Genomic DNA, 27,611 nt, shown 5'->3' with positions numbered 1-27,611 from the left:
GTTGCTCTATCAGAGAATTTCAGACCAAAGCATTTTAGATCTAAATAATTTCTTCCAAAGACTGAGACTTAAGTTGTTTTTTGGAAGACTGCTCTATTATCATTCTGCGGTGACGATTAAATAAGTTTTTCCCTAGATAATTTGGTATCATGCCAAATAATAGTCCAATCACACATCTCTTTGGACTCCTAAACTTTGACTGATGACAAGGCCCTGCTGGGAGTCAGTAACTTGCAGATTTGGAGGAGGAATTACCATGGGGAGCAAAAGGAATTTCAAAGCCTTTGGGAGATGTTTCTGCTGAGGGTGACTTTGTAACCGGTGAGCCTGATTAGGCTCTTCAATCGCTCCTAACTCTTCTCTTCCAGGCTGTTCACCCTGGTTTGTCCACCAGAATCAGATCACTTTGTACCTTGATCCTTCATTGAAGGTTCTGTTTTTTCCCAGAGCCTGATTGCTACATTGTAGCCCCAAAGTTGGTAAGGAAAAAACAAAGGGAGACTTTTGTATGGTGACTACATCTTACCTCTTTGTCCTCCCTTTCTTTCTGCAGACACTTCCTCCTCAAATTCCCGCTCATCATCCAGAAACAAAGTCATTTTCATTTTGTTTAAACTACACAAATAAATGGCTTAATGCCCTTCCATAAAAATTGCAAATGAGGAAGCATGTAGTTCAAAAAGGTGAATATTCCTTTTGTTCACTTCCCCTTCAAATCAATTCCTCTCCCAAGAAATAGTGATGGTTAACACTTACGTATATTGTCTCACAATTTTTATTGTAATATACAGTTGACCCTTGAATAACATGGGGGCTAGGGGCACACAGTCGAAAAGTCATGTATAATTTTTCACTCTTCAGAGATTTAACTATCAATAGCCTACTGTTGATTGGAGCCTTATTGATAACATAAATATCATATTTTGTTATATTAACAAATATGTGGTTAACACATATTTTGTATATTTTCTGTATTATATACTAATTCCTACAATAAAGTGAGGTGGAAAAAAGACAATGCAAAGAAAATAATAAGGAAGAGAAAATACACATATAGTACTGTATTTATAAAAATATTCACATATAAGTGGCCCAGCACAGTTCAAGGCCATGTTGTTCAAGGGTCAACTGATTATATATTATATATTATATGTATATAATAACATATTATATTACAATATATTATATGGACCATCCTATGTATGTATCCCAATACAAGGTAGTATTTATTATTAGTTTAGTTTTTATGTAAGTGGTAACACACAAGACATATTTTTCTGCAACTTGGTTTTCCCTAAATAATAGCTCCTGGAGATGTTTCTTTGTGATGTTACATAGACCTGAGTTTTTACCTGCTGCACAGTAATTCATAGTATGGATAGGCATAACTTAATGATTAATCACCTGTTGATTATAAAAGATATATCTAATTTTTTCCTTTATAAATCATCTTTCACACGCGTGCGTACACACACACACACACATATACACATACACCCATCTTTAAGATCTCATGTGTTATTTTCTTTGTGATAAATTTTTAGAAGTTCCTAGAAGTGATGCTATTGGGTCAACAGGGATTTACTTCTTAAAGGACCTTTATTAGTCATTGCTGATTTAGATCTAGAAACACTATACACGTTGGTATACTCATTAGAGGTGTGTAAAGGTGCCTGTTTCTCCACAGTCTTGTCAATAATGGATACTTTAATGTGCTCATTATTTTTGTTACTCTTATGGACAAAGAATTAGGATGAGTTTTTTTCTCGGATTTATTTATATTCACTTATTGTTCTTTGTGCATTATTGAATCATGTCCTTTATCTTTTATTTTTTTTAAAAGATTTATTTATTTATTCATGAGAGACACAGAGAGAGGCAGAGGGAAGAGAAGCAGGTTCAAGCAGGGAGCCCAATGCGGAAGTCCATCCCTGGACTCTAGGATCTCTTCCTGAGCCTAAGGCAGACGTTTAACCACTGAGCCACCCAGGCGTCCCATGCCCTTTATCTTATTAACTCTGTCTTTTTCTTATTGATTTGTAGTAGTTTGAATATATTTTTATTATCGTTTATTATAGATGCAAATATTTTACTTGTTTAAAGTATATAGCTTTTAACTTTGTTTATATTCTTTTTCTCATTCAAAAGTTTCAAATTTTTATGCATTTGAGTCTAAGAAATGGTTTTCTTTATGGCTATAGATTTTGTGTCTAGCTTAGGAATGTCTTCCATACTTCATATTATAAAATTATTCTCCTTTATTTCTAATAGTTTTTCTGTTGTTGAAGATAGCTTGCATCTACCATTGCAGTGTATTTTGTGTTTTTTTCTACAAATGGATATCCAAGATTATTTTTTGAATAAATTGTCTCTCACTGTTTTGAAATGCCATTGTTATCACCATTTGAATTACCATATATATATATATATATATATACACACACGTGTGTATGTGTATTGTGTGTGTGTGTGTGTGTGTGTGTATGAATTTGTTTCTGGGTACTTTCTTTCTTTCTTTTTTCTGGGTACTTTCTTTACATCAGTCTACTTGTCTTTTCCTACATAATACACCATTTAACTTGCATAACTTTATTGTATATTTTGATACATGGTAGGGCATTTTCTAATTCTTGTTTTCCTTTTTTCAATTTTAACTATCTTCTGCATTTTATCCTTCCGAGTAAATTTTAGGATCAATATTCATGTTTCATAAAAAGAACATATTAGTATTTAGGTTGAAATTTCATTGATTATGATGATATATGACATCTTTAAAATACTGAGGAACCACACCATGTATTTCTTCATTTATTCATTCTTTTAGCTGTCTTTTAGAAAAATTTCATGCACAAATTTCTTTCCCATCCTATGTTTAGGTTTTCCCTACTTTTTATTTTAGAAGATACCTTATCATATTCTTGACTTTAATGTGAGTGTTTCTAATGGGAGGCTTTACTTTCTATATAACCCATTCAAGAGTTTTTAATTTTAATATAGTTTTTTTTCTAAAACATTTTTTTAACTGCCTGGTAATTTTGGATAGTCTTTTAATGCTTGCTCATTTTAGAGATTTTGACTTTGGGCTCTTTAATTTCAATTTCATTGTTATCTGTCCTTATCTAATAATTGCAGTATTTGGAGTCCTTAGGTAACTAACTCAAATATTTGCTCCTCTGGGGGCTCTCTTTCATGGTGACTTGTTTCCTTTTTATGTTGTTTATCTTTTATTGTTACCTCATTTTTCGCTGTTGCTAAACCATAGACATTCTGAGGAACTAAACTGAAGATGCTTTCCTTCAGAGATTTTTGTCTGTTTCTGAAAGTAAACGTGAAGGAAACTGCTGTCCTGAGGCGACTATTCTTTTCTCTTGCCCAGTAACCGCACATTGCTGATGGTCCAAGGCTTAGGCTCCTGGTTGTAGTCTCTTCATTTATGCCTACTGTTCACTGTTTCCATTTTAAGTTTTTTCTTTTTCCTGCTTTTCTTTTTTTTTTTTTTTTTTTTTTGGACCTGTGGAGATTGTCCCCACTCTCTGAAGACCCAGCAAGGCAGCAGAAATTATGTTTTATTCAAAGTTGTGTTTATTTTTTTTAATTTTTTTTATTTATTTATGATAGTCACACACAGAGAGAGAGAGAGGCAGAGACACAGGCAGAGGGAGAAGCAGGCTCCATGCACCGGGAGCCCGACGTGGGACTCGATCCCGGGTCTCCAGGATCACGCCCTGGGCCAAAGGCAGGCACCAAACCGCTGTGCCGCCCAGGGATCCCCAAAGTTGTGTTTCTTTAAAGCAGAAAGGCTCCCTATGAAAACCCAGTCTGCAATGGTACTTGAACCAGAATTCCCTTGTTCTAGCTGGTTTCCACTTATTTCCTTCAAAGCTGTGATTAGTATAAATCTCAAGTGGAAAGAAAGAAAAGAAAAAGAAAGAAAGAAAGAAAGAAAGAAAGAAAGAAAGAAAGAAAGAAAGAAAGAAAGAAAGAAGAAACAAAGTTTTTCCATTTACTTTGTAAAATAAAATAGGAATGGTGATCTTTGAAAAGCAAAATTAGAAAAAGTTTTATGAAGACTAAGACAAATTTTGTTAAGTTTTTCGGTGTTTGGTGAGTAATGGTAATGGCAAAAAAATCGGTTTAATAGAAATGTTTTTGATTTCCCAAGTAAACTTTTGTTCTGAAAAACGAAAGCACCTGAAATAAAATGTTGGTATTAATTAAGTCTATTAAACTTGAGTTTATTATACTGAAATTTGTTATACTTGAATGAGGGCATCAATGAGATTTTTGCAGAACGGTTCATAGTGTTAGAAAATATTCTGAATTTTTCAAGGTCAGTGATAGATATACAGACAATAGAAATCTGAGTCTTAGAGCCATTTATCTTCTCTAATTCTTGTTGAAAAGAATATAAAAAGCAAACAGGGAGAGAAGAATATGGTTATGGTAACAATTTAAAGATGTTTAGCACAAGAGAAGATTTTAATTTCCAGCCAACATTTTAGGTTTGACTTCAGTTCTAGAAAAAAAAAATTGGTAGAAATACTTTTTAAAAGGAAGCTTTGTTCTATGACTTTATGATAAAAACATTATCTGAGCTATATAGCAGAATACTTTTGCTTGCATATATCGTATCAAACAAAATTGCCTTTAAGCATTCACTGATGATGCTGTTGTGGATTATCCAAAGGCTTAAATTCTAAAGAAATAGACTTGTTAATACATAAAGGAGTATTCAGGAGACCCAGTTCCATCAGTTCCCGTTATCCTATCATCTGCAAGTAGGCTATCCATTTTTTGTGGATTACCCCAGTGAGCTGAAGCTGCTTCACTGCTGTCCTCAAAATCCCCCAGTGACACATACTTCCTCTTTCTTTTATTTCATTTTAAATCTAGCTGTTACAGGATGGTAGGAGTTAGTAGTAAATGTTTGATGGAACCAAACAGGTCTCACTTTGATAGAGTCATCTGAGTCTATTTTCTACTTTTCCCTTACTTTTATATCATTATTAGGACATCATGAATCTTTTTCCCTCCAACTTTGAATGAAACTTGGACGTGTTGCCAATATGTAAATAATGATGAGTTGGTTTTAAAAAGTGCACTGAAAGCAGTTTCTTTATCCACATATCTATCCATGTACCCACCTATCCATGAAGTTACTTGTTTACAAATATACTTATAGGACAAAAGCCAGTTTTATGTATTTATTTTCTTATTGTTCAGTACATTTTTCTATTTCTTTGTGAAATGATTCTATCTCTTGAAGGAGCAGGAAAAAATTCTTCGGCAAAATTCGACTGCAAACACAGTTGTGTCCTAAATTTCTTTAGTCCAGGCTTCACAGTGCACCTTATTAAGTTTGTCTGTTGTTTTAGAATCTATAGATGACGGGTTGAGTAACTTCTGTACATTCTAGACAGGATTGACCGAATTTCAGAACTGGCAGGTGTTCCTTTCGGAGAAAGGTGAAGAAGTGGGCAGGTAAAATCACATACCTAGGCTGACAGATCTGAGTAATATTGAAATGAGGATCCAGGTGTCTGATCTCAGGCCATTGATTTTTAGTTCTTATGTATATGAATAATCCTGCATTATTAAATAGCTAGCAGATAGAACAAGGTAAAGATTAAACAAAAATATCTGTCTTCATCATCATGTGAATAGCTAAATCTTGTCTTGATATTAAATCATACGCTTAGGTACTTATTCCTCCTAATATAAAAATGGTGATGAAATAGAAAACCCTAAACAGGGGCACCTGGGTGGTTCAGTGGTTGAGTGTCTGCCTTTGGCTCAAGTCGTGTCCTGGAGTCTCGGGATCGAGTCCCATATGGGGCTCTCTGCAAGGAGTCTGCTTCTCCCTCTGCCTGTGTCTCTGGCTCTCTCTGTGTGTCTCTCATGAATAAATAAAATCTTAAAAAAAAAGAAAAAAGAAAGCCCCCAAACATGCCATTTCAAGAACTAGACTTAGGAAGGCTGAGCGTGGACAGACATCACAAATTCTCAGGTATCATGATGAAAACAGAGCATACAGTTTAGATCAAAATTTGTGGAAGATAATAAATTTAAAAGTATCAATTGTTCAATTGTGATTTTTAAGCTTAGATGTTCGTCAATTTATTTTTTCTGCTAAAAAGAAAGAAAACCTCTCTAGGAAATCTAGATAAAAATTGTTATTAAATATATACTTCTCTCTGAACTGTGGCCTAATTCTATCCCAGAAGTCAACTTAAACATAAAAGAGGAGAACTCATGCTTCTCAAATACTAACTAGATATTTAAGTTACATTTTGTCAAAGGACTTGATTAATAAAACTGAATTAATGTGAGATATTTTCCACGATTAAAAGGATAAAGACTGATTAAGAAAGAAGGGGAATACAGTTACCTGGTTTACAGCTAAGCCACACGATATTACTGATTAAGCTGAGAGAGAGAATTCTTTTTTTAAATTTTTATTTATTTATGATAGTCACAGAGAGAGAGAGAGGCAGAGACAGAAGCAGGCTCCATGCACCGGGAGCCCGACATGGGATTCGATCCTGGGTCTCCAGGATCACGCCCTGTGCCAAAGGCAGGCACTAAACCGCTGCGCCACCCAGGGATCCCGAGAGAGAGAATTCTTGTTCAAGGATATTAGCATTGACCTTAAAACCATGTAGAGAAGTCAAGGTACAATGCAAAGGAAATGCTCGGGAAATTAAAAAAAAAATACTAATGCCTGAGCCCCATTAAAGATTCTGATTTAATAGGCCTGGCAAAAAGGCCCAAACTGGTGATTTCTGTTTCTAATGTCAAGGTTAAGAACCACTCATATAGAATGTGGTAGTATTGAAAAAATTGAAAAACATATGGGAGGTCACATACCATGACATGATTTCTAGGCAAATGCCGGAACACCGTTCTGTGCATTGATGTTAATTTCTCTATGTTGCTTTGATTCTCATCAGAGAGGAAAATTAGAGAATTAAAGACAGAAGGGGACTTACAGGGATGAGGGATTGTTAATTAAGAGAAGGTTAAGGGTTCTTCGAAGGAAGAAGGGAAAGCAGAACAATAGAACATACTTTTAAGAAAAAGTAATGATTATGCACATTTTGATAAAAACCTATTTCTAGTTTTAATTGCTAATAGCAAGAGCTAACCTATCATAGACTAGAGGTTATTGCTCATCTATTTTTAATTTTTCGTTTAATTTATGTGGCTATATGTCAATAAAATATTAAAGGCAACATAAATTATTTGAACTATACAGTAGAAAATGATTCTGTGGAAATTGTAGTCCACTAATACTATTAAGTTATTATTAATCTATATTCAATATGTCTCAGATTATTATTCTGACATGAAGTTAGTTTCTACCTTTTAGAAGGGAGTGCATACTAAACAAGACAGGATTCTGAACAATGAGAGTATGGCTATTATAAGCAATATGAGTGTTTGAGGGATTGTTAACATTCCAAAAAAGTTTATTAATTCTATTTTTATTTGGGACAATTGAAAAATATTTGCAAGACTTGGCTCTTACAGAATTTATATTTTTGAGGATAACATATTCTGGAGACTTTCTAAAATGTTTTAAGTAAAAACAATTTAGTAATGTTTAAGAACCAGAATAAGTTCTTCCATAAAAAGTTCTTGCCCAAAACACCCCAGTTTACTTCATGGGTATATATTCTTGGGGTTAGAAGGATTGGTAATGCTGTTTACTGGCGGGGGTCGACTAGGTCATTTTAAGTTTGTTATAATTGTTGTAGATGGAGAGGTTATCCTAAACATCAAACATAATTATTTCTACAAGATGTTTGAAAAAGTTTCATTAAGTGTCATTGTGGATTGTTTGAGATCTGCAATTGGGTGATTAACCATGTAGAAGTGAGGCACATTTTTCTGGGGTTCTGTATTCTTGGACTTTATCATAGCTATTGAGCTCTATCAATGAGCTGGATAAAGACACAGTTATTATGTGAGCCACAATCTTCAACAAATTCCCAAAATAGTTATTGAACCTCTACTATGTCTCATGAGATATGTGGACAAATCAGGAAGGAACTGTCAATATCATTGAATTAGGATTCAAAATTATATTGTCATACTTTGAATCAAAAGTAGAAAAAAATCCTAGTCTTGGTTTAATTATGGCATTTTTGAAGGTAGGATGGTAGACATCTGGCTTGATTATTTGTTCACGGGATTAAGATTTAGAGTTTTGCACGGTTGGAACCTCAAGGTAAGCAGAATTCATGATGTAGTGACTTAATCATAATGCAAAAAATACGTGGTTTGAAGAAGTCATAGAACCCCTAACAATGGTTAGAATACACCCGAAATATTGACCCATTCTGAGCACCATGCTCAACATGGGTCCTTGAGGACCTTCAAGTGTTCATCTTACATTTTGATGAGTAGGAAGATATTGTTTTAAATTGATAATACAGTAATTAGTGCATACGTATATATTGTAACATATCACAACCAATAGGCCCATAAAAAAAGTTTAGATTGAGAGGAATAAAAAGGGAGAAGAAAACGTAAGTAAGCTCTTTTCTTTCAAAGAAGAGAATCATTTGATCAATGTATATGTTATGTATATTAGAGAGATTGTATTACTTTTCAATTGCTAATGTGGCAATATGTACACATGTACATACACACATACACACGTACACACACTGCTATTATTTGATGTTATGGAGAAACCTATAACTCAGGAAGGTTAAGGAAGGCTGTCTCCAAATAAATAAAAATAATAAGAAAAGGCTGTCTCTGAGGAGTAGGACTTGGGATTGAGAGGGGTGGGTTGAGAATGGAGCCCTCCAGGACTATTGGATTTTAGACCATGGACATATCCAACTATGGTTTTAGAAGTAAGAAACACTTGAAAGATGATCCTCCCCTGGAGAGAACATGCAAACAGAGTGAGAGAATTGAGAGCTTGCCATGGTGGAGTGAGTTCTGATGGTGAGATGAAGGAACTGGGATCATTTACCCTGGACCAGAGGTAGAAGAAGAGGAAAGGAGAGTAGAACCAAAAGGCAGAAGAATATGTCTTTGGCTAGACATACTCAATTACCATAGGGATTTCTATCTTGTGTCTATGTACCCAAAGAAATTACATAGAAAATTGCGTGTGTGTGTGTGTGTGTGTGTGTGTGTACACATTTAGGAAGAGGGGATAGACCATCATTTTGGAATATTTTATTTTCCCAAAAGAGTGTATGATTCAAAATACAGTAAGAACTACAGGGCTGTCTGCCTTCTAGACTAATAAATGCTCATTTAAACAGGGACTAATTTTTATAGATAATTGAGAAATAATTCTTACATTGGATAAGATAGACTATTTGAAAGAACCTTTTCTGCTCTTAGGTCTTAATATTTGGGCAATGAAAAAATAATAGAATGCATTTCATAAAAATATTTATTGAACAGTTATTACATGCTGGTCATCATGCTACATGCTTGACATGGGGTCTGGTTCAGTCTTCATAGTGCTGGATGGAATAGGAACTACATCAAAACCTCAGAGAGACAAACTCGCTAGAGATTGCCCTATGGTAAGGGACAGAACCAAGATTAGAACTCAAAAAATCTAGCCTAGAGCTTGCCCCTAGCATCTTTGGAGGGATTTCGCACTGTCTGGATTTGGCTCTCCCTCGCGGGCCCATGTTAATTTTGTACCATGACTGGTAGCGGCAACACGTGCACCTGCAGAGCAGTTCTTCCTATTTTCTTCAGTGCTTATCTCATTCCATCCACATGTCATTTTTGTGTCTTGGTTGCCTGCGTTTGAATAAGAATCTAATGTCTAAAGTTTATTTGAGATTGATTTCACTTAATACCAAGTCTTTTTATTTCGCACAGACATACAATATATATGTATACATGGAATATGTATATAATATCTTTGTATATGATGTAGTTATAAAGTGTTTATGTAATATATGTTAACTGTATAGAGAGTATAATATATGATGTTACGTATATTAGAGAGATTGTATTACTTTTCGATTGCTAATGTGGCAATAACTACAAACCCAGTGGCTTAAAACCACACAGATATATCTGTGTTCTGTAGGCTAGAATTCCAGTATGGGTCTCATTGGGCTAAACTCAAGGTGTTGGCAGAGCACCTTCTTTCTGGAAGGTGTGGGGGAAAATTCTCTTTCTTTGCCTTTTCCACCTTCATTGGCTCACGGCCCCCTTCCTCCAACTTCAAAGCCAGCAATACTAGATAGGGTCCTTCTCACATCCCATCAGTCTGATCTCCCTTAAGATTACGTTGGATTCACCCATATCATCCAGGGTGATCTCTCCATCTCGGAGTCCTTAATGTATCACATCTGGAACGACCTTTTGCCCTGCAAAATAACCGATTCACACACTCCAGGGATGAGGATGTGGACATTTGGGGGGAGTGTTGTTTCATCTACCACAAGCACTGGCTAGAGACAGCACTCTTCAGGCGACTGAGACAAAACACAATCCTTCCCTGGGGAAGATTGCAAGTGAGAAGACTTTTAAATGGGTAAGGGAAATACAAAAAAAGTATGTGCCATGACAATAGTTTGAACAATTATAGCACCGTGGAGGACCCAACTATCTGCCTGTGGTTGAAAGCGAACTAGAACGATTTTGGCTAAAAATCTACAATTATTCTTGACATGTTCATATGACTTGATCACTTTATATCCAGGTTTTGAGACTCTGGGATATTCAGCACCAGCTGTCCATCCAGAGGATAGCTTGTCCTTTCCCCAAAAGCCAGGACTTCAGATGTGTCTTCCACTTTGATGAGGCCCATGGACGGCTTTTCATCTCGTTTAATAACCAGCTCGCATTGTTGGCAATGAAGAGCGAGGCCAGGAGAACGGCGAAGAGCCACAAGAAAGCAGTCACCTGTGTTCTTTACAATTCCGTCTTGAAACAGGTAATGATGCTTTTCTGTCCCTCTCCTGACAACTCCCCGAGTCTAGAGGCTCATTTCCTTAATTCGATCCAAGGCAACTGAGGAAGAATATAGAAAAAAAAATTGTGGGGAAGAAATGATTGAAGAGCTGTGTGCTTTTCCGCAATAATGTGTGTTCAGGTGGATCTGAAGCGTGGTTTCGTTTTCAGCCAGTGACCACAGCAGCACAGACAGTTATAGGGAATTACAATATTCCAGCTAAAACAAACAAAACGTAATGCAGTTGAACTTCTGTTTGTTACTCGCTGGTTTGGGTCGCGATGCCAAATGCAAGCAAACCTGGTTGTAAAATTCTATTTTATGAACACCATCCTCCTGTATCCCTGTGGAAAGTTCTGAAATATGCATGAAATGTAATTAGCAGAGATCCATTTTGCCAGCATATTTTACACCAGTGGCTCGCAGTGGCAGCCCGGAATGTATTCATAATAAAATGATTCAGTTAAATGTGGTGCCGCTTGGTATGCAGCACGAGTGTTGTTTGTCTCCCCACCACTTTAATGACACTTTTGCAGCCTTTGCTTACGGGAGCGCTACCTGAATGTCAATGAAGAAGCCTGGCTCCTCTGGAGCAAAGATGCCTACCGGACCACAGGCCTTCGTAGGGGAAAAGGAGGGCCTGCGTGTGGCATCAATAGAGAGAGAGGCGCTGGTGGAGGTTGGTCTGCTGCAATGATCCCTTCAGGACTGATTGTAACCACATGGTGGGAGCCCAGCAGAGAGCCAGTATCCAGCTTGTGGCCAAACAGTAACTCCAACCCATTTTTCCCTTCCCTTCTGCAGAAGCTTCTGCATTTGCTCAGGAATGAGTAGTTCGGGCTTTTTTTTTTTTTTTTTTTTTTTTTTTTTTGCAAGGGGTGGAAAGCCCTTTGTTAGTAATGAGTAGTGAGTGTGTCATGTCACTACTCCAAACATTCTGCTTTCTGGCTATTTCTAGGAGATAAAAATCCTTGATGAAACAATCCATTTTGAATTCCATCTGGGGGGAATGTTCTCCCTGTGAATGTTTTACTGAACTTTATGAAGGCAACCAGTTAATTCAGCTCCCTGGTGGCTTCCGGAAGATGTATTGACTTCCAGGAGAACATTTTTGCAGATTGAGGTCTGCAGTTAGAGAGCCCAGCTTGTATGTAGAGGACAAGATCCTATGTCACCTGGCCATTAGATGAGCGGTATTCCACGAGGAATTCAGGAAATGGGATGCAGAGATGTGGAATCTTCCATTTGGGACACGAAGATAAGGCTAAGACAACGCGAGTATATGCAAGTGACAGGGAACCGTAGAATGTGCACATATGGTATGTGATGTAGGAAGGGTCCCTGTGCAATCAAGTTGGGTATTTGCACCTCTCCTTATTTTTGTTGTGAAGAGTATAAATAATTAAAAGCATTAATATGTATATATGAGGTACACAGCACTGTTCATTTCATACCGAAGTGGTCCCCAACTATCAGTGGCTAAGCTATAGAGAAATACTCTAACAATATATTACATTTATAACTATCAAAACGTATTGCAGTTAAGGATAAATAAGACCAAATGACCCACAGTGCCATCCGCCAGTGATAATTGATCATTTCAGAGTAATTAGACAAAGCAAGTAAAATGGTTTTGAACAAGTCGCAGGTGCCAGGAATGAGGAAGCAGATTCATACACTTTAGTTTCTTCCTCCCGGGAGCTCAAGGAGACTCAGGGCCTGGCTGTCTTCTTGGTGATCGTCGCTGGCAGGTGCCCGTTACACCTGGGGATGAGAGAAGGGGAGGAAGGCAGACACATTCCTAACTCACAAAGGAAAACTGGAATCCCAGTGAAATGAAGTAGAGAGAAGGGCAGAGAGCTGTCCATGGTAGGTGGTCACTTCTGCCTGCGGCTGGGGTTGGGGACAGACTGGAGCCCCGAAGTCTCAGAATGGGACCCTCTAAGGGGAGAAGGAAGCAGTTCCACACTGAAGATAGACCATGAGCATCCTCAAAGAGGTTCGAGCACTCTCGAAAAAAAGTAGTACTTTTTTTTTTTAAGTTTTATTTATTTATTCATGAGAGACACAGAGAGAGAGGCAGAGGGAGAAGCAGGCCTCATGCAGGGAGCCCAACGCAGGACTCAATCCCAGACTCCAGGATCACACCTGAGCCGAAGACAGCTGCTCAACCACTGAGCCCCCCAGGGGTCCCTCTTCCGGTGTTTCAAAGTACTCAGCAAATGTTGTAGTCGTTGAGGCAGTAAAGGGAGCCGAGAACCAGATCGTGAATGTCGTTCGCTGAATATACCATGGCCTGGTCTTGGAAAAATAAAGCATGGACTTGAGGTCAAAACAGCAGTTTTCACATTGTTGTCTCAGACCCCTGGGGGGACTCAGATTCTTTCAGAGAATCTATAAGATCAAAACTATTTTCATCAGATTATTAATTTTTTGCTTTCTTTTGTCACTCTTACGGTCTCAGGAGTGTACAGGGAGTTTTCTAGGGGCCACATGACTGCTGATGACCTCATTGCTCTAATGGCTAGAGGAATGTATGCTTTTGTATGCTTGTGTCTTAACAGTTGCTTGGTTTAAATTTCCAGTGTGGTAGATGCATAGTATGTCTGTCTTGGCCTCTCTCTCTCTCTCTCTCTCTCTCTCTCGATGTCCCCTACATAAATGGAAGCTGTTAGGATTCCTTAATAATTTTTAAGAGCATAAAGGAATCCCAAGGTCAAAAGTTTTGAGAAATGCTGAGTTAGTTAGTTAGATCAGAGTTCAGATGTTGGGCAGATAGCTTGTCATGTCTAAGCTTCAGTGTATTGACCGTTAAATATGTGTGTGTGTGTGTGTGTGTGTGTGTGTGTGTGTGTGTGGTAGTGGGAGGTGGAGAGCAGAGACATGTAAAGGGTAACAACACGGATCTCCCCAGCATGGCCTTCTGTGGCCTGCCTTTGGAAGCCGCCCTCCTTCCTCCCCCACAGCCAGCCCTAGCCAGGCACCCCCTCTGCCCACCATACCTCTCAGGTTAAACGTTGGTGCTCTATGGCACTTTTTTCTTATTAACTTCTTGGTATCCCTTAATCTTCATTTCCTTCCTTCCTTCCTTCCTTTTTAAAATTTTTATTTTATTTTAATTTTTTATATTCATGAGAGACACACAGAGAGAGGCAGAGACACAGGCAGAGGGAGAAGCAGACTCCCTGTGGGGAGCCTGGAGTGGGACTTGATCCCAAAACCCTGGGATCACAGACTGAGCCAAAGGCAGATCCTCAGCCACTGACCACCCCAGCCCCCCCTTCTTAATCTTCATTTGCACCTTGTGTCATGTGAAAGCATGTGCTAGGAAGAGTGAGGATGGTGGAGGGGACCCCGAATTGGGCTTTGTCCAGGAATGTCCCCTTCAGATGAGGTAGTTGTTTATCCTGCCCCTTCTCTCCTCAGCCCTTGCAGCTCCTGCTCATAAATAGTCAGTCCTGGAGCTCATCTGTGGTCCTCTCAGCTCTCCAAGTCTCCAGGGACAAGCCACACTTACCTCTCCCCCCGCCCCTTTCAGAGTACTGCTCACATTTCTAGGTGTTTTCCAGGCAGACACGGAACTCCCATTTTTCTCTCCTCCTATGTTTTTGGTGTAAGGGCAAGATCCTTGTTTTCTGCTTCTGTATTTTCCTACAACCCTTTAGCCTCTGCTGAGTAGCAAGTGCATGCTCGATTGCTAGGTTTGGTGACTTATCACCACTTCCCATTCCATGTTCAAAAGGAATCTGTGCTTTTTCGGTCCACTGGCACTTGCTCTGTGGTTATGTGGTTTGGTGTCTTTTGAGTAGAATTTGTCTTTGTCTGAGTTTAATGAAAACCTCTCTTTCTGTTGTTGTCATTTTAACGTGCTGCCGATGCTTTGTTACTATTTCATTCCATTTGGGCTTCGGTGGAGATCTAATATAATCCCTGTATAAAAGCAACTTGGTGCAGTCTGTGACTTTTCTTTATCTTCCTGCCTTTTGGTGGATCCTCGCACCCTAATCTAAAAAAAAGTGATGTTAAGCCCCACAAAATCTTTTAAAAGAAATCACATGCTTTCCTTCACCCGGCAATGCGTGCCCTCACAGCTAGCAGGAGAACAAGTTGGGACAGGATGAAGGAGTCCCTGGAATGCCTAATTTTGAAAGAATCAAAGTAACTCAATATCCTGGAGGCAGTTTTAATGAACTGTCTGCACAGAGTTCTTAAATGAAGCTTTTATTAAAAACCATGAAGGTTAAGAAACTTTTAAAAAATATATTTGTAGGTATCATATAAACTGGAATAGATAAAATTTCTGAGTCATCACTGGGGCTCTCATCCTAATGATGTGGGTTTAGGTGTTTCTGTAAAATAGGTAATGTTTCAGTTTGCCTTGCATCTAAGACATACTTATAGTCAAACTAGACATTCAGGCATCATCACATTTGGGCAGGTAATGATATTAACCATTTTTATTATTTAAATAACTTATCTTTGTGAAACACTACGTGCTTATTATAAGACATGAAAACAATGCAGTAAGCTCAAATAAGGAACTAAATATTGAGGAAATATCATCAGCGTTTCCTAAATATCTCTCTGTGCATAGACTGTTTTGTATAAATATGGTTCTGCAAACTTATTTTTCATTTTATAATATATTGGAATATATTTCCTTAGATGTAGCTCTACTTCATCATTTTTAAAAAGCAGCACAGTAACCCATTGTAGACGCGTATCATAATTTACCGATCCATTTGCCTTGATGAGAATTTTGCTATTATGAATTCTTTTGTGCATAAATATATTCAGACTCATGACTTTATCTCTCTAGGGTGAAATCTTAGGAATGTATTTCTAGGTTAAAATATGCATATTAGATAATTCGATACACAAATTGCCTCCCAGAACCTCACTATTTTGCCCAATCTCTAGAAGTAAACATATTAATCATATGCATGGTATATAAGGAGACACGTCAGCGGCTGCCTGGCTGCCTCCAGCAGGACCCCTGCCTGAGGCCATTGATGAGGTTCCTTCCCATAATCCGGCACGGGATGTTGATTTTGGAATTTTGAAGACTAGACCTTCTCCACGTTAGCCACAGTGGTGCTGTTTCTTGAGGACCAACTCTCACACTATCACAGCAAACATAAAGCCAGACCACTCATTAAAAATAGGGCTGGCCTATAATTTTTTCAGTGTCGCTGCATCTCTTGTCCTCTCTTCTATATCCATTTTTGGGGAAATTGAGCTATCTAACCAATTCAGTTGGTAGTTCCCTGGGTAATTGCAAATGTGGGCAAAGGGAAGTGGACAAGCTTGAGGGAAATCTGTCTCCACCTTTCAAGACATTATACCTCTTTACTGCTTGTATTTAGGGCAAAATCAAAGAGTTTCTCTTTTGAACAGACCTGGATGAGCACTAATGAAAACTTTCTCCTTGCTGCCCTATTTGCTGGGCTCCAAGTGACTTTCCTTTTATTAACACGCCTTTTCTTCAGTGGTCAGCTTGAGGCTGTACTTGGTTACATGTCAGTCCTGAGGCCGTGAGCTCTGGTCACTTGTTGGAGATGTGGGAGGTGCCCTGGTCTTAAGCCTTCTCCAAAGCATACACAATGCACACACGTATGCACACACTTATTTAAATGTGATTAACTTGGAAGGAATAAGGCATTTCAATGTTACAAAAGATAAAAGAGGGGCACCTGTGTAGCTCAGGTGGTTAAGGGTTTACTTTCTGCTTAGGTCATGATGCCAGGGTCCTGGGATCGAGCCCGTGTCGGGCTGTCTGCTCAGCGGAGAGTCTGTTTCTCCTTCTCCCTCTGCCTCTTCTCGGGCTTATATTCTCTCTTACTGTCTCTTTTGAATAAGTAAATAAAAATCTTTTTAAAAAAACACAAAAAACTCAAAAGGACAAAAGGGCATACAGTGAAAACTTCCTCTTATTGCTTCTATTTACTCAGCTTTCATCGCTGGAGGCAACCAGTTTTATGACTTTCAGGAGCACCCTTTCTGCAATGCAGACAATGTCTTTTGCAGAGCAGAATTTTTTTTTTTAATTTCAGGGCTATTCTATTCATACAGAGGTACATATGCATATTCCCTTTTAAATTATGGGTGTGTATAATTCTTGATACTTAAGAATTGATATTATTTTAAATGCTTTTTACACCAATGATAGAACATTATGCACAGAAACACTGTTCTGTATATTGATTTTTTTTTAATCTAACAATCTGGCCTAGAGATCATCTTATTACCTAGAATATCCTCTTTCTTTTTTATAGCTGCACAGTATTCCATTACGTGGGTGTACCAAAGTTTATTAGTCAGCTCTTATGGACATTTAGATTGATTTCAACATTTTATATTACAAATAATGTAGTAGTTTTTAACCTTGAGCACACAACTTTTCGCACGAGTGAGGGAATACCTGTAGAATCAATTCCTAGAAGTGAAATAATCTCATCGAGAGTATTTATATCCATAACCTTGATGGATATTGTCAAATATTCTCCATAAAAGCCACGTGAAATCCAACAGAAGAGTAAGAGAGGACACTTTCCTCAGCTTCTCTCATCATCACAGTCTCGTTTTTTTTTTTTTTTTAAGAATCTGGTTTTTTAAGAGCACTTTTAGGTCCATAGCCAAATTGAGTAGAAAGTGCAGAAGTACCCCATATACCCTCTGTCCTCGCACATGCATCCCCTTCCCCATTATCCACACCCCCCACCAGAGTGGTACATTTGTTGCAGTTGATGAACCTATATTGACATATCGTTGTCACTAAATGTAACCGCAGTTTACATTAGGGTCAATCTTAATGTGATACATTCAATGAGTTCAGACAAATGTATAATCACATGTATCCACCATTATAGCATACTGGCTTTTCAGATTGGCTTTTTATCACTCAGTAATATGTATTTATGTCTTCTTTCTATATTTTAATGGCTTGAGAGCTCATTTGAAAGAAATATCGAATGGTATTCCATTGTAAGGATGTGCCATCATTTATTTATCCATTCACCTCCTGAAGGACATCTTGGTTGCTTCCAATTATTGGCTATTATGAATAAAGCACCTATAAACCTCCACGTATAGGCTTTTGTGTGGACATAAGTTTTTACTCCTTTGGGTATATATCAAGGAGCACAACTGCTGGATTGAATGGTAAGAATAAATTTAGTTTTGTTTAAAAAAAAAGCCAGTTGCCTTCCACAGTGGCTGTACCAGTCTGCTTTCACATGAGCAATGGACGAATATTCCTACTGCACTACATCCTCATCGCATTTGGTGTTATCAGTGTCCCAGATTTAGGTTGTTCTGAGAGATGCATAGATCACATTATTTTACTTTGCATTTCTCCAATAATGTATAATGTGGAATATCTTTTCATATGCTTTTTTTTTGCCATTTATGTTCTTTGGTGAGGTGTCTGTTAAGGTCTTTGGGCTATTTTTTTTTAAAGATTTTATTTTATTTATTCATGAGAGGCACACAGAGAGAAGCAGAGACACAGGCAGACGCAGAAGCATGCTTTCTGCTGGGAGCCCGCTGTGGGACTCTTATTTTAGGATCTCAGATTCACGACTTGAGCCGAAGGCAGATGCTCAACCACTGAGCCACCGAAGTGCCCCATCTTTGGCCCATTTTTTAAAATTGGGTTGTTTTTTGTTGAATTTCAAGGGTTTTTTTTTTTGGAATGTTTGGATTACATTGCTTCATCGTATGTGTCTTTTGAAAATAATATCTCCCAATTTGTGGCTTATCATTTCATTCTCCTGACAATGTCTTTTTCAGAGCAGATTTTTTTTTAATTAAATGAATTCCAGCTTATCAATGATTTCTTTCAGGGACTATACCTTCCGTGTTTTGTTTAAAAAGTCACTGCCAAATCCAAGATCATTTAAATTTTCTCCTATATTTTTAGGTCTGTGATCCATTTTGCTAATTTGTGTGAAGGGTATAAGGTCTGTGTCTAGATTCATCTTTTCACCTGTTGGTGTCCAGTTGTTCCAGAACCACTTGTTGAAAGAAAAGACTATTCATTATTATATTGCTTTTGCTTCTTTGTGAAAGATCAGTTTACTCTATTTATGTGCATCTGTTTTGGGGGCTCTCTATTCGATATTATTGATCTAGTTGTTTATTCTTTTTTAATATTTTACTTATTTATTCATGAGAGAGAGAGAGAGAGGCAGAGACACAGGCAGAGGGAGAAGCAGGCTCCAACCAGGAAGCCCCATGTGGGACTCGATCCCAGGACTCCAGGATCACACCCTGGGCCAAAGACAGACGGTCAACCACTGAGCCACCCAGGCATCCCTAGTTGTTTATTCTTATGCCAATATTACACTGTCTTGATTATTGCAGCTTTATGGTAAATCATGACGTTGGTAGTGTCAGTCTTCCAATTTTTTTCTTTTCCTATAATATTTTGTTAGCTCATCTGGGTCTTTGGCCTCTTCATATGAAATTTAGAACTGGCTTGTCAATATCCACTAAATAATTTGCTGGGATTTTTATTTGCATTGCATGGGATCTATTGACTAATCTGGGGAGAACTGAGATCTTGACAACATTGAGTCTTCCTCTCCACAGAACATGGAATATCTCCATTTATTTAGTTTATACTTAATGTAAGTATTTAATTTCTGTAGATGCTAATGTAAGTGCTATTACAATTTTATTTTCAGATTCTGCTTTTCATTGTTGTGCTATGTAGGAAACTGACTTTTGTATATTAACCTTGTATCCTACAATCTTGCTACAATCACTTATTAGTTCTAGGAGTTTTTGTTGATTCGTTCATATTTTCTACATAAAGAATCACACCATCTGCTAACAGAGTTTATTTCTTCCTTTCTAATCTTTATAGCATTTATTTCCTTTACTCGTCTTACTGCATTAGGTATAGTTTCTATATAATGTTGAAAAGGGGTGATGAGAGGGAACCTCCTTGCCTTGCACCTCATCTTAGTAGGGAAGTTTCACATTTCTTACCATTAAGTACGATACTAGCTATAAGGTTTTTTCTGAAAATACTCTATAAAGTGGAGGAAGTTCCCTTCTAGTTTACTGATAATTTTTTTTATCATGAATCAGTGTTGGATTTTGTCAAATGCTTTTTCTGCATCTACTGATATGATCACATGATTTTTCTTTTTTAGCCTATTAATGTGATAGATTGCATTAATTCATTTCTAAAGGTGAAGCAGCCTTGCATACCTGGGATAGATATCACTTGCTTATGCTGTATGATTCCTTTCTTGCGCTGTTGGATTTGATTTACAATAGTTTTGTTAAATATTTTTATATCTATGTTCATGAGTATCAGACTGTAATTTTTTTCTGTAATGTCTTTATTTGGTTTTGGTATCAGGGTAATGTTGTCCTCATAGAATGAGTCAGGAAGTATTCCATCTGTTTGTATCCTCTAAACAAGACTGTAGTAAATTGGCATCATTTTTTTCCTTAACTGCTTCATAGTATTTACCAATGAACCCATACAGCCTGACATTTTCTGTTCTGGGACATTATTAACTATTGATTTAATTTTTTTCATTGATACCGGCCTATTTGGACTTGTCTTATGTCTATTTCTTCTTGTGTGAGTTTGAGAAGATTGTGTCTTTAAATTGACCAATTTCATCCAGGTTGTCAAATTTGTAGGCATAGAGTTTTTATTGTATTCCTCTATGATCCTTTTAATGTGTATGGTCTTTAGCAATGTCCTCTCTTTCATTTCTGATCTGAGTAATTTGTGTCTTCTCACTCTTTTTTTTTTTCTTCTTATTTAGCCTGGCTAGAATCTAATCAATTTTATTGATCTTTTCAAAGTGACAGTTTTGGGTTTCATCAACTTTATTAATTCTTGAATTTCAGTTTCATTGGCTTCTGCTCTAATTTTAATTTTTTTCTTCTGCATATTTTTAATTGCATTAACTTTTCATTTTCTTTTCTAATATATGCATTCATTTTCTTCTAATTTCTGCTTTCTCTGCATCTGAAATGTTTTTATTTGTATTTTCATTTTAGTTAATTTTAATTTTAAAAAAAATTATTTATTTTTAGAGAAAGAGTGTGAGTGAGGGGAGGGGCAGAAGGAGAGGCAGAAGCAGACTTCCCACTGAGCAGGGATCCTGACCCAGGGCTCAATTCTAGGACCCTGAGATCATGACCTGAGCCGAAGGCAGATGCTTAACCAACTGAACCACCCAGACACACCTACGTTTTAATTTAATTAAAAATATTTTAAAATTTCTCTTGAGAGTTTTTCTCTAACCTAAGTGTTATTTAGAAATATGCTGTTTAAAATCTCCAAGTATTTTGGAATTTTTGAGTTATCTTTCTGTTATTGATTTCTAGTTTAATTTCATTGTTGTCTAAGACCAGACATTGTATGATTTTTATTCTTTGAAATTTGTTAAAGTGTGTTTTATGCCCCCAAATACGGTGGATATTTTGGTGGATATTCTATACAAGCTTGATAAAAATGTACATTTTGGTGTTTTTGTATGAGGTAGTTTATTGTACATTTATATCCGCTTGATTGATGATGATGTTTTTGCCCCCAAATATGGTGGATTATTTTGGTGGATATTCTATACAAGCTTGAGAAAAATGTACATTTTGGTGTTTTTATATGAGGTAGTTTATTTTACATTTATATCCGCTTGATTAATGATGATGTTTTTGAGTTCAGCTATATCATTACTGATTTTCTGCCTGATGGTCCTGTCCCTTTTTGATAGAAGAGTACTGAAATCTTCTATAAAGGTGGATTAATCTTTGCATTTCTACCAGTTTGCCTCATGTAGTTTGATGCAGTTGTTAGAGTCATACATATTAAGAATTGTTGTTTTCTTGGAGACTTGACTCTTTATCTGTACGCCCCTTTTCATCCCTAATAACTTTCTTGCTCTAAAGTCTGCTTTGTCTGGAATTAATATAGCTACCACTGCTCCCTTTTGATTCATGTTAGTAAGGTATGTTTCTCCATTTTACTTTAAATCTGTGTTTTATATTTAAATTGAGTTTCTTTTATACAACATATAGTTGGGTCTTGGTTTTTGATCCAATCTGACAATCTGGCTTGATTTGTTCATTGAGCCCATTGACATTCAATTGTTATAGTTGGATTAATAGATTTCTTATTTGTGACTGTTTTCTACTGGTTGCCCTTGTTCTTTGTTCCTGTTTTATCTTCTACTGTTTTTCTGCCTTTTGTGGTTTTAATTGAGCATTTGAAATGGTTCTATTTCCTCTCTCTTCTTAGCATATCACTTATATTTTGTTTTTAACGTTTTTTAAATGGTTGCCCTAGAGTTTTCAATATACATTTATAATGAATCCAAGTCCACTTTCAAATAACACTATATTAATTCACAGGTCATTTTATTACCTTACAATAACAAAATAATCTAATTCCTCCCTCTTTTTGCCTGTATCATTGCTGTCATTCATTTCCCTTATATATAAGCATATATCTGTATATAATCATATATGTATGCATAAACATACATAATTGAATACATTGTTGGAATTATTGTTTTGATGTTAGATCAAGTAAGAATAAGAAAAACAGGAAAAATTCTTTTCATTATGTCCTTCCTTTTTCATGTAAATCCAGTTTCCTGACTTAAATTATTTTCTTTCTTACTAGAGAACTTCTTTTTAACATATTTTGAGGTCTACTAGCAACAAATTCCCTTAATTTTCGTTTGTCTGAGAAAGTCTATTTCTCCTTGATTTTTAAAGTTGCTTTCACAGGATACAGAATTCTAGGCTGGTGGGTTTTCTTTTCTCTTAACACTTTAAAATATTTCATTCTACTCCTTTCTTGACTATATGTTTTCTAAGGAGAAGTCAAATATAATTTTTTTTACTTTAAAATTTTTTATTTAAATTCTAGGAAATTAACATATAGTGAAATCATATGGTATTTGTCTTTCTCTGACTTATTTTGCTTAGTATAATACACTCTAGGTCCATTCAATTATTGCAAATGGTAAGATTTCATTATTTTTGATGACTAATATTCCATTGTCTATATATACCACATCTTCTTTGTTAATTCATCAGGTGATGGACATTTTGGCTCTTTCCATAGTTTGGCTATTGTGATAATGCTGCTATGAACATTGGGGTGCATGTACCCCTATGAATCTATATTTTTGTATCGTTTGGATAAACACCTAGTAGTACAATTGCTGGATCCTGGGGTAGTTCTATTTTTACTTTTTTGAGGAACTCCTTACTGTCTTCCAGAGTGGCTACACCAGGTCGCATTCCTAGTAATAGTGCAAGTCCCCTTTCTCAGCATCCTCACCAACATCTGTTGTTATCATGTTCAAATGTAATTCTTACCCTTGTTCCTTTGAAGTAAGTTATCTTTTTTATCTGGCTTCTCTCAAGATGTCATCATTGACTCTGATATGCCTGCATATCATTGTTTTTAGCATTTATCCTTCTTCGTGTCATGTGAGCTTTCTGGATCTGTGGTTTGGTACCTGTTACTAATTTGGGAAAATTCTCAGTAATTATTGTTTCAAGTATTTCTTCTATTCCTTTTATCCTTCTCCTATTAGTATTCTCATTGTGTGAATGTTATACCTTTTGTAGTTGTCCCACAGTTCTTGGATACTGTTTTTTTTCCTCAGTCTTTGTCCTCTTTGCTTTTCAGTTTTTGAGGTTTTTACTGATATATTTTCAAGCTCAAAGATTCTTTCCTCAGCCATATTCAGTCTAGTAGTAAGCCCATCAAAGGCATGCATGCTTCATTTCTAAACTCTAGCATCTCTTTTTGGTTCTTTCTAAGGATTTCTATTGCTCTGCTTACATTACCCATCTCTTCTCACATGCTATCTTTACCCATTAGAGCCTTAGCATATTAATCACAGTTGTTTTAAATTTCTGATCTGATAATTCCAACATCCCTGCCATGCCTGAGTCTGATGCTTGCTCTCTTTCTTCAAACTGTGTTTTTTAGTATGTTTTGTAATTTCTTCTTGATAGTGGGACATAAGGTACCGAGTAAGAACTCTGTAATATGCCTTTAGAAATGTGGCAGCGAGGGTGTGGGGGTGGAGAAGCATTCTAGAGTACTAGCATTAGGTCTTAGTCTTCTGTGAGCCTGCGTCTCTGGACTGTGAACTTCACATATGCTTTTTTAAAAAAGTTTTTATTACCTTTTTTTTTTCACATATGCTTCTCAGATGTCCACCACACTTATGTCCAATAAGAAAGCTAGAGCCAGCTAGAATTTGGTATTTTCCTTCCTCAGATCAGTTAAGCATCGATAAAACCCCAGCAGGTGAGGCCCTCGTTAGTTTTCCTGAGGGAAGACCTTGTTAGGAAGAACAGAATTACTCTAATGTATTTTGAAATAGTTTCTTGCTTTCTGCCCTGGCCAGAAGCAGGAGGGGATATTTCTCCAATATTACAGTAAAATCCTGGTCGATAAAATGATAATACTGTGGAGGCTCCCCCTCTGACTGGCTCCCCTTGGCATTTTTAACTCTCAGACTTGTCCACTTTGAGCCTCCAGCAATTCATCAATTGTAGTTCTAGTTTTCCTCTCTTGGCGCTGCTTCCCGTGGACTTTCCAGTTCATGAGTTCCTGCTCCGGTAAATTGTAATTTTCTCTATTTGTCTGTTGATCTCTCCAATTCTGGGGGTAGCAATTTGCCCTGCGACCTCATTTCTATTATTGAAAAAATAAGAGTTGTCAATTTTTTTTTTAGTTTGTTTAGATTTGTACTAATTAGTAGGATGGGTGACTTCTAAGCATGCAGAACCAGAACCTGGAGTCCAATGCAGTCTCAACTACTCTTTGATGTCATGTTTTCTCAGTTATTTGTTTAGAATGAGGGAAGTGGTGAGGTTTTAGAGTCAGAGTTCCCCAAAACTTTGCATTGAGCAAGGGATTTTTAACTTTTTTTTTTTTATTTTTAACTTTTCTAAAGAAGAGTTTTCTTATCTATAAAATAGGAATTGTAATACCTCCCTTTTAGATTTTCTGTAAAGGACAAAGGATAAGGTATAGAAACATCCATGGAACAAGGCAGGAATAAAAGCAAAATCAATATTAGCCAAAAAAAAAGGGAAGTGATATTCTTCTGACTTTGCCCCCTAGTTCTTGTGGGTACCTGGTGATTTGACCTTTTGCATTGCTGTTTCCTTTGCCTAGGCTTTCTCAGAGCCCCCAGCTTTGCATTCACTCCCGCTGATCTCTGTCTCAGTTATAGTTTTCTCCATAAGGCTTATCACCGCTAGACTATACCTACCTATATATTTATATATCTACATAGCTTTTTTCCTCTTATTTTCTCATCTTGGTGCCTCTCTAGCCCCACTAAATAAATATAAGAGCAGGAGTTTCTCACTGCTGAATTCCCAACGCCCAGATCCTACATCTTGCATATTTTAGGTATTCAATAAACTCAAGGAATGAATTTGAAAGAGCAAACTACAAATTAACTTAAAAGAGGTAATAAATAAGATTTATAAATGGAGAATTGCTGCCTTAAAATATTTGGGCCCTTTTTCTGTACCAGTACTTAGATATTATCATTCTCCTCACCTCACTACTTACTAAGATGTAACTTCTAGAGATTTGATGTACAATAGAAATAAAGTTGGTAACCTGCTTTATATTATGGGGCCACAAACAGCACTGACTAAAAAATAGAACTATAAACAGCAATTAAATCAAATGTCCTCATCCCTTGGTAGCCAGCGACATCCGCTGCTGTAATTTTTATTTCCCTTCTTGCTTAGACCTAGGACTTGGAATGCATGTAAAGACAACTAAAATGCCTACTGTTGTTGGAATACAAGAAGACAATTAAGGGACATGGATACAGCCTCACATCTCTTAGAATCGTCTCATTGGCTGTGACAGCTTCAGATGAGGGAGACACCAAGACCCACATATTCCTAAATGGTTATTAACTCGGGTACACAAGGCAGAGAACAACATTTTGCTCCTGAGGGCCGCTTGCACTAGAGGGAAGTTATTAGGGGAGTGTGTCATTTCCGCTCTGCAGACTGTCGCGGCCCTGTCCTCATGGGCTGAGGTCTCGCCTGGTGAGAAGCAGCCAGGAATGAACTGAAAACTTGAAGAGATTTGGTCTCCTCAAAATCTGGCATGTAAATATGATGCCAATACTTATCCCTGAGCTCCATTCCTGAGAAAATCACAGCTTGCTAAAAATAAAGTCCCCACCGTCTTGTAGTCAAGCCATTTCCTTCACCTGCCAAGTGATGTTAAATGCACTCCTCTCTCACCAAACTTTGCAAGTCTTTCCACCTGCCTTGCTATTCTTGTATTCTTGATATTGTCATAGTGACAGAAGAGTCTGGTTAATGCTGGTGGTATGTCTGAGACATGGTCAGCCCTCGGTTTTCAACACATTGTTTTCCTGGAGACTCCACCTTACAGCAGATTGCCATAAAATGAGATCTGACTGGCTACCCACTGTTGTCATTATTGATTCAGGTTTCATGAGCAATTATGAAATGAGCAGAGAAAGGTGCTAAAAGCCGATGAATAGTATGTTAGGGCTCAGCCAGGTGGTCAAAGGAGGAAGAGTTTTGCTGCAAAGCAGCAAAATGTGGGAGTTACTAATTCCTGATTGAATGTCTACAGCAGATAAAAGTAGGGCAGTCGATGATTAGATGCTTTGTGTTGTGGGCGATGTCAGTCTCAGGAAGCAAATAAGTCTTTTCCTTGAACATGGTCTCATTGTACTTTGCCCTTTTTTTTTTTTATCAGAGAATGTTCATCTTTTTGTACTGAAATGCCTAACATGTAAGTGCTCAATAAATACATTTTGAGTAGAAATAGGTAAAGTCTTCACAACCTTTAACTTTTTCTTTAAAAAAAATACTGTCAACATTTTCACTCTTGCTTGGAAAATTATGTTTTCACGGTTTTGTTTTTAATGAATACAATTCAGATTCCTAAGTAAATATATGAGAAATTCGCCAGTATGATATAATTTGAGATTTCAGTGTACATCTACAATCTGCTTTCTAAAGCTGTAATTGTCTAAATTCACTGTCATGGTTGAAAGAAAGCAAGATATTAAATATTTTTCTTACATTGGTTTGGATATGAAAAGTGGTATCACCCAAAATAGAGAAAAAAGCTAAAATAGGATGGTAACACTAGTTAACTTTTATGGCTCATTTATTGCATACCATTCACTGTGCTTTACAAATATTAGCTTATTTAAACTTCTCAGAAATGGTTTGAGATGTTTACTGTGATTCTTTCTGGTCTGTAGGGGAGGGAACTGAAGCTTAGAGGTGTTAAGCACTGAGCCCAAGGTCAGACAACTGACCTTCAAACTCAGGCATCCTAGCTTCAGACTCAGGGCTCTTAACCACCAGGCATGTTGCACAAATCAAAGCAAAAAGAGGGACGCCTGGGTGGCTCAGTGGTTGAGTGTCTCCCTTCAGCTCGGGGAGTGATCCTAGGGTCGTGGGGTCGAGTCTCACATCAGGCTCCCTGCTTTTTCCTCTGCCTATTTCTCTGGTGCTCTCTTTGTGTCTTTCATGAATAAATAAATAAAATCTAAAAAAAAAAAAAAAGCAAATAGCAAATAGAAACCAGGCAGTTACCTGGAGTGATAATTGAAGAGAGATGTCACATTATTTCAGGTTT

At 37.1% G+C, this 27,611-nt stretch overlaps 1 protein-coding gene across 1 annotated transcript in view; it reads left to right on the top strand.

The window, feature by feature from the left end:
* Positions 1–27,611, top strand: part of WDR49 (WD repeat domain 49) — a 124,630-nt gene that overhangs the window by 40,036 nt on the left and 56,983 nt on the right. Inside the window, exon 7 of the mRNA XM_055308487.1 lies at positions 10,697–10,930. Coding sequence (XP_055164462.1) covers positions 10,697–10,930 — 234 coding nt within the window. The remainder of the gene's footprint in view (positions 1–10,696; positions 10,931–27,611) is intronic.

The sequence above is a fragment of the Nyctereutes procyonoides genome, unplaced genomic scaffold (assembly GCF_905146905.1).
Source record: "Nyctereutes procyonoides isolate TBG_1078 unplaced genomic scaffold, NYPRO_anot_genome, whole genome shotgun sequence".
Lineage (NCBI taxonomy): Eukaryota > Metazoa > Chordata > Mammalia > Carnivora > Canidae > Nyctereutes > Nyctereutes procyonoides.
This window is presented reverse-complemented; position numbering and strand designations above follow the sequence as displayed.